The sequence below is a fragment of the Amphiura filiformis genome, chromosome 2 (assembly GCF_039555335.1).
Source record: "Amphiura filiformis chromosome 2, Afil_fr2py, whole genome shotgun sequence".
Classification (NCBI taxonomy): Eukaryota; Metazoa; Echinodermata; class Ophiuroidea; order Amphilepidida; family Amphiuridae; genus Amphiura; species Amphiura filiformis.
The window spans coordinates 35470581-35482688 of NC_092629.1; the positions used below are offsets into that span (position 1 = coordinate 35470581).

At 36.4% G+C, this 12108-nt stretch overlaps 1 protein-coding gene across 1 annotated transcript in view; it reads right to left on the bottom strand.

Moving 5' to 3' along the window:
* Positions 1–3975: 3975 nt before the first annotated feature.
* The window catches only part of LOC140140274 (afadin- and alpha-actinin-binding protein A-like), a 68416-nt gene continuing 60283 nt past the window's right edge, over positions 3976–12108 (bottom strand). The window contains 3 exon segments of the mRNA XM_072162065.1: positions 3976–5155; positions 5931–6093; positions 7503–7632. Coding sequence (XP_072018166.1) covers positions 5038–5155; positions 5931–6093; positions 7503–7632 — 411 coding nt within the window. The 3' untranslated portion in view covers positions 3976–5037.

Sequence of the window (12108 nt, forward strand, 5' to 3'; positions counted from 1 at the left end):
GGCACTGGATATTCAAAAATGACTACATTGCTATATATAGGCAACAATTATTACAATTGGAAGACTTCAAATTGATGCATAATTAGGCATTATTTCTGTAATGATAGTAAAAGATCATTTAACCACAACAAAATAGTAATCATAGTAACACATTTGTCACCATGGCAACATACATGCTATCAGCAACATACATGTAGCAAGGGTTATATAAAGCATTATTTGTGGTATTATTCAAGGTGTGGTTTGAGTCAGATTTAACACAGATATAATGCTTTGTGTCAAAGTGTATAATTAGTCTTGGTTCCTTCTTATTAAACAGGAGTAAATCATCTGTTTAAGTTCCTAAACCTAATCCAATATATCTCCACTTAAATGCAGAGTGTTCTTAATGCTCTGCGTGCTAGCCATGCGCTTCAACGGAAAAAGTTTTGAAATATTTTCTCAAAATATTAAGAGCTATCTTAAGAACTACTGAACCAATACTAGGCTTTGTTGTACTCATTTTAATGCAATTTTCATGCTGATTCCAAATACGGTCATGAAAATTGACATTTCTGAAATTTTTGAATTTTTAAAAATGTTTTGAAACATGTCGTCTGCAGTCAACAGCCGCGTGAAAAGAATTGAACAAACAGGACTTATCATGGCTTTATAAGGTTAGATGACAATTGACCTTTTCTGTAAATCTCATCATTCCTTGCGTTAGATCCTAGATGTCATCATTTGATGTCACGCTGACTTCCAAAGTCCAGTAGCGATGTTCCCTAAAAAATGTGCGCATAGCCGTGACATCAAATGACGACATCTGGGGTCTAACTGCAATGAATTATGGGATTTACCTAAAAGTTCAATCTGTTGAGGTGCCCTGTAATTTGGTCCTGTAGTGCGTCTGCAATGCATCACACTGATAAAAGTGGACATTTATTGGACCAAGGGTGGTTTTCAATACTAATTTTGACACACTGGGCGATTCCAATTGAAATCAATACACCCCTATGGAACAACATGACCTTAATCCCTCAAACAGGGAGTGTAGATTTCAAATGGGGTTGCCTGAATGGGTGACTCTAACAATATAATGTATGATACAAGTCGCAACACTCAACAAGTTGCTAAATTCATTCTTTTAATACACAATATGAAAATATACTTTATAATATTTGTGAGTTGTAAGCTAGAGAAGAATGAACAAGAAATGTGTCTTACACACTATTTTAGTCTATACATTGGTGTGTTGTAACAGGAAATATGTATGTTCCTTAAGGGGTGGGGTATGAACCTTTGGACAGTATATATTGTGGGACATTAGAGCACATCAGGCATATCGAATTGCATTCTGAATACTGAAGAATGTCCTTCTGATATCAAATAATTTTGATTTTTTGAAATTAGCAATGTAATACACATTTTATGGCAAATGATTAAAAATTGATATTTAATAGTATTCTAAGTAAATTTTATAAATCTGATGATTTATACTTAAAGTGTATGTAGGTGGGATGAAAAGCCGACGATCAATTGAAAATTTTGCCTTTTGTATTGAAGATATGGATTTTTTTCCCAAAACACACAAAAAAAATTAGGTCATTTTGGGAAAAAAATCCATATCTTCTTTATGAAAGGTCAAAATTTTACAATTGATCGCCTGCTTTTCCCCAGCTTCATACCAGGCATGAGACTACATACTGAAAATCTTTGAAATTGGGCATATATTAAATAAAGTTAAGATTTATAAAAAAAACTTTACTGAGGACTGTTATATATCAAAAAAAATGTGAAAAATATCAAATTTTAATATTTTGTCATAAAATTTGTATGATATCGTGAATTTCAAAAAATAAGACATTCTTCGTATTCAGAATGCAATTCGATATGTCTGATGTGCTCTCATGTCCCACAAAAAATACTGTCGAAACGCTCATTCCAGATCCCTTAAGACCAACAAGTGTGGAGAACATAACATTAAACAAATCACAAAAAATGCCCTTCCTGTTGGAGACTGCAAATCAACATTTTTGCAATCAAGTTTCAAACCGATAGTAAAAAGAAGCTCAATTACTGTATAGCTGGACATTTTTGCAGGGGTTTAATTTTTGTGCTGCATGGTCACACAGGCAAATTTTCAACCCATGAAGTGCAACTAATAGTTTGAATAGATCTGCATATCTTTCAATCCAACAGGTTGCCTTTTCAACAATTTTGGGCAATGAGATATCAACATGTGCAAAACATAATTGGGTTTCTTTTTGCCATCTCATTTTGACGGCTGTGTGTATAGTCTTCCAAAAAAATTGGGTGGGCATGCACAGTACTCATTTTTGTGATTTGTTTATGCTACTCATTCACATAACACTATAGACAACATAATGACGATAGTTTTATTTATAATTCAATAGACTACTGGAATGTATATTGATATAAAATTTGTTTTGTAATCTGAGAGATTATAACGATCTAGAAACTCGATGTATTGTGTGATACAACTTTAAAGGCAAAAAAATCATGATTAATATTTGGTACGTGTTTGGCAGCTACACTTTACTGTACCATGGGTGCACATGGCAATTCCATTTGAAAGTCACACACCCCCTGTGGACAATTTTAGAATTCAAACCAAATTTAACAGTTTAAATTATTCCAGATCCAGCCATTTTCAATTATAAAAAATGTGGTAAAGGGGCAGAAGATTTTGAAATTTTTACACGAAATTGTCCAATTTTAGGCAAATTTGATTTGATAAATTTCAACTAGAATTTAACATATTCCCCATAAGGTGCAACTAGCATTGAGATGGTAGTGCAATCTTTCCACAGGGGTGTTGATTTTAAATGGAAGAGCTCATTTCACTAAGAGTTACGACAAGTCCTTAACCCATATCATATGTCACAAACTCCTCCATAACTCTACTATAGGATTATTACCGTAATATACCATTTTTCAGACTGACGTGGCCTCAACATGTTGACATCACTGCCACATGAGGGTGCAAAATGGTAGGCCTATATATGTGATGCGATCATGCAAAATCAGTCGGAACTCAGAAATATTGATTTTGAGATATAGCCAAACAAAGGAAATATTTCCTGTTGTTTTGTAAACTGTTTAATTGCTCCCATCTTTGGAACTGGTTGTTCAATTCCAATAGAGTTTTCTGCAAAATGCGGCTTTCTAAATGCTTTTTACTATCTTATAAGAAACTGAAAATTTAATATTTCCGAGTTCCGACTGATTTTGCTTGATTGCAGCACATATGTTAGAGTTATGATGGGTTTGAACTATGATGGGTTAAAACAACTTATTAAGATACAATAATAAAGATGTATTGTAACTCTTTGTGAAGTTGACCCAAATATCATAGGTAGACTCATAAATTATGACAAAAATGCAATTATTTTACAAGTTTCAAGGTTTTGCAGAGAAAGGCAAATCATCCCGGTCTGCGCACTCTGTGTATTCATGGGTATGTATGCTTAGGCAAAAAAACAAAACATGTTTGTTTCCTGTAGCAGGTCAAAAAATTCAAATGCGAAATGTGTTTTTTTATTTTTATTTTTTTTTATCATCCATGTCTTCAAAATTACAAAAAAATACCTTTTTTGCTGCAAAAAGGAATGGGAAGTTACAGTGGGTCTCTCCGACACACATACAAAAAAAAAATCACATTTCTTCATATTCAAGAATATTTATGACCCCCTTTCAACATGCAGTAGTTTTTCACTATGCTTGTTTGTTGTGTAATGTGTAAATGTTTACTCCAGTAGTGTTTTATATTATTATTTTTGCGATTTTCCGGGTTTTTCTTCTTTTTTTCTTTGTAAGTGAAAAAAAAAAATTCAAATGCGCACAATAAGACGTCAAAAACGAAATGCACACGCTACAGGAAACAAACTTTTTTTTTGGCCTTAATACAAAATTTGTGAATTATACCTGTTACAGTAGCTTATGTGAATTTTGTGAATTTTAACTATAAGCTGAAACACCAAGTATATATATGATGCATAAAATTATCATATATTTTATATAACAATTTTTGTTTCAATGTTTTTGACAAAGAGGAGCATCTCAACAATCTTGCATTTTTAGCAGAAAAGAGGACAATGTTGAAAATGATGTTAACCCCCTGGACATTACTGGTCATTTAACAGCATTTCTGATTGGTTGATATTGTCAAACTTGCATTTGCAGATGATCTTATTAATATCCTCCTTGATTGGTTCGAAATTGGACACAATATTTGTTTTGGCCAATCGGCAGGTAGTTCTCATGGGGTTAAAATGGAATATGAATGAGCATACATCTCTGCAAATACGTGGAGTGCGGGTACCAGGAATTCAACATTTATGTCCATTATACAATAACACCATCTTTGCAATACAATTCTCATACATGTAGCTGCAATATAATAAATATCAGTTTCAACATTTGATATCAGATCCAAGTCATTTGGGATTGTTCCTATCCATGTACAGTGTTAGCAGATTCCAGGGTTCTGGGGTCCATGACTCTTCCATTTTTGTCGGTAATAAATGGGTTCAACAATGCATAATTTCTATGCTTCTGTAACAGAAACCGACCGTATCTCCTTCTTGGTTGTGCGAGGTCACACTCGCTTTGGGGAACAGTTTTATCCCTATACACACATCTGTATCATCTTGTGGGCTAGCTGTATCAGCATAGTTCATCCTGACCTTTTACTTTGAGGAAACAAGAAATTTCAGCATTAACACTGAAACGGACAAGATATCAGAATCCTTTTTTTTCTCTGAAAGATCCACTTCCTGGCCCAATGTTCATATTCCTAGAAACAAGGAACATTTTCCTGATTATAAATATCATCCATCCCAGCTATGTGGTTCCTGAACGCTTACTCGACCCGATCTCATTCTTTCTACTTTTTTTTATGCGCTAAAGCCATGCGTAGGTTTTGTTTATGTTCTTCAGTTCTTCTTGACCCCTTCCCTTCACCCTTCCGTCCACTTTGTCCGCTACCACGACTACGGTTTGACCCCTGACCCAAGCTGCGGTAGCTACTCTGGCTTATGCAACTTCTGCCGCTTGTGGGCGTGGTGTGGTGGCGCCAGAGTGTGGCGGGCTGTCCAATCCGGAGTGGTCTGTGTCAGAGTGAAAGCTTGGGGCATGCAGGCTTTCTCTTGATCTGCAGGATAAGATCATTTGAAGAAAATAAAAATATGAAATTTATTTACAAATTCAATATATAAGGCAAAACAAGCATGCAATAAAGTGTGTGCAAAACACGCCCAGGCATAAAAATGTTTTAGCTTAGTTATCAAGCCAATATTCTGTCAAATTGTTTTTCAGATTCCATTGAATCACAGAATGCGAGCACACACAGTTACTTTTAAGCAACACTCTTCTCATATTTGTCCCATTTTGTTTCGCTTGCCCAAGATAGCAATAGTTGGAGAAAGCTAGTAGTCGCCTACTCCGCAGTCGACTGATGATGATGATGAAGTGCATCCATTTTCCAATTTTCAATTGACTTTGCAATATATGCACTTCCCAACAGCAATTGAATTAGCCCATATATTGGCCGAGGAACTTTACCTGTTTGCCTCACCCAACCAAAGTGTAAGGGGGGAGCTGTTAGGGGGTAATTACAAGCTAAAAGGAGCTGCCCTACAGACTTCACCCTTGTTGAAGCCAACTGATTCGTAGTGGCAGTGCAATGAATTGTTCTAAATGTGCTAGTCCTTATGGTGAAGTGTGTGCTAAATCACCAACATTTATTATTATATGTAGCATTTTGTATTTTACAAAATGTATTGCATTAAATTGTCCACAGGGAGAGGGCGCATATTAGGGAAAGAATCTTTGTCATGTTGGCGCCCACTTCTTCACTTAATATTATTACCAGGTCAGTTTCTCTGTATAAATTGTTTACTTTGAATATTGTTGATAAAGAAACTTACGAGTTGAGACATTCTCCGTTGTCAGGTAACAGCTTGAGTGCCCGGTACAATTCCACCGTAGTCGGCGTTGCTATTCTGTGCATCTGTGGGGATGTCTTGGGGGTGATTTGGTTACTAACTGGGGAGGCTTCAGACGAGGAACCACCTGCATGTATACGAGGACCTGTGGTAGGAATAAACAATGTAGATTATAAATTGTAATATCAATGTACACATGCAAGCAGGGTTTTCTTTAAGCATTTTGCTGAAGGGGTATTTTCAAATTGTTTGGACCCTTTCAATTATGAATTTTTCCTCTGAAGGGGTCCAAAACATTGCCGAAGAGGTATTTTATTATTTTGGAAAACGTTTTATACAATATCGGGTGTTTCTATATTCAAATCTTGTAACATTTGAATGTGTACGTTTTCAAGATTTTGTACAGGTTGGACTTTGAACTTTGGATTTGAAGGGGTCTGCAAAGTGCGTGAACAGCGTAAATATGCTTGTTTTGTGCGTTAAAGTAAACCCTGCCTACAAGGACCATCGACGTCATGATTTAAATTTTTTATTTTTTATTCATTGATTATTATCGATATATTGACGGTCCTTAATGTACAGTACACATCCCATCGTAATGATCATGAGATACATGTTGGTATTTAAACAAAGTACTGTATTCCAGATAGAGTGACCAGAAAGATGTAGATGAAATAAGATAATTTTGGTAGCATCTGCTTAAAGTTGGTTCCGTTTATATAAGGCGGAAAAAATAAAGATTCATAACACTGTGTATTGATATAGAATGGCATGCACATAGTTGGGCAAAAATGCTTACGCTAGTTGTGCGTTATGTAATGCGTGACTGGCACATGCTTATGTGAATTCTGTGACGTTAGTTCGGGACTTAAAGGAAATGTCCGGCAATCACAACATTATGTCTCATATGTTAGAAAACTAATTATCAAGCACGAATCACATGGTTTTATTTAAAACAAAGTCATATTAACCATAAAAACGAATAAAAACAATCTCTCATTCCCGCGCCAAAATTTTCTAGAGCAGTGACGTCATGGTTATTTGTGGTCATTTATCTTCAGGCTTCATTGAATTATTAGGGCGTCATTGCTCTAGACAATTTCAGCGTGGGAATTTTGAATATCGCGTGTTGAGAGATGGCCGTTTTATTCGCTTTTATGGTTAATATGACATAATTTCCACCTTATATAAGTCGAACAAACTTTAGCATGAGTGTGATTTGAACAGGCACAGACTGATATCGGGATTGGATGAAATTTAATAAAAATCCACTATTGTGACCTGCTACCATGAAATGAGCGTAAAATCGCAAGTTTCGAGATGCCCTGATTACTGGGTTGGTGCTTTATGTTTCACACACACCTGTTTAAGCCAGTAGTATGTCTGTATGTCCTTTGTGAATGGGGGCACAATGGGCCATTCACAAAAGACATACAGCTGGCTTGTACAGGTGTGCTGCAAACAAAGAACATCAGTCAGCCAGCCGAAAAACTTCCAACATGCGACTTTACGCTCACTTTGTGGTAGCAGGTCACAAACATGTGCAGAACTTACTATTAGCTTTGCTGATGGACCTAGGAGGTCTAAGTGGGGGTGATGTAAAGTTACTGGAACTACTGCTACTGGTGTCCATCATTAGCTGCTGTTGTAAGAAGTTTGCTCGCTCCTCCTCAAATCTCCTCCTCTGTAAAATAATCATGAAAATGATTTTGTAACTTGGTGAATATCCTCAGTCATCCAGTCATTAATGCCCTGCATGCTATAGCCATGCGTTTTAACGGAAAAAGTTCAAGTTTTGAAATATTTTCTCAAAATATCAAGAGCTATCTTAAGAACTACTGAACCAATACTAGGCTTGTTTGTACTCATTTTAATGCATTTTTCATGCTGATTCCAAATATGGTTATGAAAATTTACATTTCTGAAATTTTTGAATTTTTAAATTTTTTTGAAACATGTCGTCTGCAGTCGACACCCGCGTGAAGAGAGTTAAAATCATATTACCAGCCAAGCGGGCCAGTTGCCTAATGAAGTCTGATGGTATTAGACGCAATGTAGCAAGTTTTGTAAAAGTTAATTCCAGTGAAAGATTTAATTCAAAACTTTGATTTATGCAAATTATTCTTCTACAAGGTTATTAGTATCTGCAATGTTAATTGTTTTACAGTTTAGTATAGTTTTAAAACAAGACTTGCTCTCTTTGGCTCTGCTTAAACTATTCTGGAAAGAGTAATTTGACGGTTCAGCGACACAAAGAGGTATGTCCATTAGCTGCTGTATACATGATTGTCTGTGATATGTATGGGTTCACTCAATACACAATGCAAGCCCTGCAAGAGTGCATGTACCATATATGAGTGAACTCCAGATAATATAGACCACTTGGCATGTGACGTCATAGCCCGGCAGTATGCGCGCGAATTATGGCAATTTCAATTGTTCTTTGCCCTGCAGTATGCGTACGCATCGTAGTTTGCTAAGGGCACGTGCATTTTACATCGCCCGCCACATTTCATATAGTACAAGAAAGCCATTGAACAGTGTAGCGGCTCGTTCAAGCATATCGATAGACGGGTCCCTCGCCTTTGTTGATAAACAGTGATGTCAAGTGGTCTATACACATATTTAATGGCTCAGAGGCAAAAAGACATATCTCCATAGCTGCAGTGTGTAGGAGTGTCTGTGATATGTACGCATTCATCACGCTATGCACAATATGTGGCTTATATGAGAGAGTATTTTGTGCATTGAATATGTTTGAGTAATCACATGCTTATTACAGGCAATGCATATATACATCGGCTATTCCTGTCACTGAGCCATCACGTGTGTGTATATATGTTTGCCTATATCTTGAGTTCACTCATACATGGTGCATGCACTTGTATACAGAGCATACACTATATGCATGAGTAAACTTAGTCGTATCACAGGTAATCATACACAGCAAATGGACATACGTCTATCTGCCGCTGAGCCATCAAATATGTGTGTGCTTGCCTGTATCTTGAGATCACTTATGTATGATGCATGCACTCATATGCCGGGCATACATTGTGCATTGAGTAAACGCAAGTCATACCAAAGGTAATCATACACAGCTAATGGACATACATCTATCTGCCGCTGAGCCATCAAATATGTGTGTGCTTGCCTGTATCTTGAGATCACTTATGCATGATGCATGCACTCGTATGCCGGGCATACACTGTGCATTGAGTAAACGCAAGTCATACCACAGGTAATCATACACAGCTAATGGACATACATCTATCTGCCGCTGAGCCATCAAATATGCCTGTATCTTGAGATCACTTATGCATGCACTCGTATGCCGGGCATACACTGTGCATTGAGTAAACACAAGTCATACCACAGGTAATCATACACAGCTAATGGACATACGTCTATCTGCCGCTGAGCCATCAAATATGTGTGCGCTTGCCTGTATCTTGAGATCACTTATGCATGATGCATGCACTCGTATGCCGGGCATACATTGTGCATTGAGTAAACGCAAGTCATACCACAGGTAATCAGACACAGCAAATGGACATAAGTCTATCTGCTGCTGAGCCATCAAATATGTGTGTGCCTATAACTTGAGTTCAATTTATGCATAACATACATTGTATTGAGTGACATGCATAATGCAGGTAATCATCCACACAACAGATAATGGACATACGTCTTTGTGTCACTGAGCTATCAAATTCATAACAGCGCCAACATCCAAGGCAGTGTCTAGACTTTGCCAGTTGGTGCATCATCTGCATGTTTATGCTATGGTTAGGAGCCTGTATTCACCCTTTTACCTCTTTCTTGATAACCCAACAAAACAATGCTTTTTTTTGCCTAAAACGAGCTACAACAACATTGCTAGGATAACTATACTATGAAGCCTTTCGCATGATCTAGCAGACTATACGTAATACACCTAACATCATATTAGCTATATAAGCTGCTAATGCCTAGTACACACCAAATAATTTGCCAAACATGGTCTAATTTCCACTTCATGGGTTAACAATTTAAGCATACTACTGTAGTACTCTTTTTTGCAACCAAGGCTCACCACAAAACAGTTTAGCTTTAACTTAGGTTATGATTAGCAGCATGATTAGGGTCAGAACCAGTGTGCAGAATAAGTAAATTCTATAAAGGACATGGCTCAAAAAATACAAAAGAGCTGATGAGGATACTTTTCCCCCAAATTTCACAGAATAGCCACATGAAAAATATTTGTTCATGGCAAAAAGTTACAGGCACTCGAGGACTATTTTTCATAGAATCTGTTCATTATGAGCCATGATAAAGACCCTCAAGAATTTGACAGGCCTGATCTCAAACTTTTAAACTTAAAGGGGCATTTCGTGATCCACAGCCTCATCCCCCCAAATAAAACAAAAAAGTTGAGATTTTTATATCACTGGAAACCTCTGGCTACATATTGTTTATGTACAAAATATTTCTTGCAGATTAATTCGTTTAGCAAAGTTATCGTGAAATTTGAATTTCCCTCAGAACAAAATTACAACGCATTGTCTATGGAGCAGTGTAATACACATAATCATGCATAACTCATCGGAATCAACCGAATTTTGGGAATAGGCTTTTTTCTATGTACTGAAAATGTCATAAAAGAGGATGCTAGGATCACGAAATACTCCTTTAAAATGTTTTTATACAGGGGGGTTCTTCGTGGAAATGAGAGTACGGATACATACTTCAGGTTGTGGTTACCATAATCCACCATAATTTGAATTGAATTGAATGAGAATAGACATTGGGAATATGGATGACCAGGCCTAGAAATCTGTGGCAGTGCCAGTGCGGGTGAATCCATTTGATGGATTGAAAAAAATACTGCCCTCATACAGTCTGATTTAGTCATCCAAGATGGCGACTCTGGCGAACAAAAGATCCGCCCTTTTGCTTTTAAAATGTCCTCTCAAATCAGTAAAATTATTGTATAAATTATTAATGATTTAAGTAAATTATACTATAATTCGTCATTTTGCACTACGCGAAATTGGCCCGGTTGATGTTTTACGAGAATCTTTGCTTGAATCAATTCAAGCGGATTCGCGTCGGATTTCTGAGCCTGATGACAAATTCTGAAACAATTCAATGATAATGATAATAATAATAATAATAATAATAATAATAATAATAATAATATTGATAATATTAATAATATTAATGATAATGATAATATTTTAAAATAATAAATTAAAGGCACACTATGACAAACAAATAAGCGAAGCATCAAATTACAATTTACACATACATGCAAAAACAAAAAATGCAAGAATGGCTAAACATGATTTGATAATATTTAAAATGATTAAAATTGATGGAACTTACAGGCAGATTCATGCATTGAATATGTGGAGTAATGTTAAAAGAATCCAGTTGGGTTGAATGAATCAATGAATGGATATCAATCAATGAATGGATGCAATGGAAAACAAGATATCAAAGATGCAGTGCAATAAAGGCCTATCTGCAATAGCTGCCAGGTGTCATTGTGTATAATGCAGAAATGGACAAATTGTCTATAGACGAATCCAATTTCATGCATTCCTACTCCTCAATGGCAGCCATTAGCCATGACGGATCCAACTATCTCACCTAAAATGTGAGATGATGCGGCCTTGAAGGGTATTATAAACTGCATTCTATCACCCGTGTTACACGTAGACAAAAGAATGATGACAGTTTACAACACAAAAGAATCTAACATCAAATTTTAAGCGGGTTTAATCCACCCAATTGGGCACTCACAACACCTGTTTGGTGCATGCGGGAAACCAAATATGGCCGACCAAATCCTGACCATGACTTGGCTTGTTGGATTCGTCTAGAGCCTAGGGCAGTTATTGCAGATAGGCTTTTCTTGCACAAAACCCTTGGAATGGTGAAATAAATCATGCATTTTTATGTTAGTCGGGTATCAGGAATATTAAAACATGCTTCTAGTAGCAAATATTTTTCAGATATAATTCATTGTCTGTATTTATACTAAACTCAACCAGTTTATTGGGATAATCCATTTAAAATCCACACTCCCCCGTGGACGATTTTGAAGATATCTTCCATGGGGGGTATGAATTTCGAATGGAATTATCACATAAGGCAGCTCCGTTTGAATTTCATA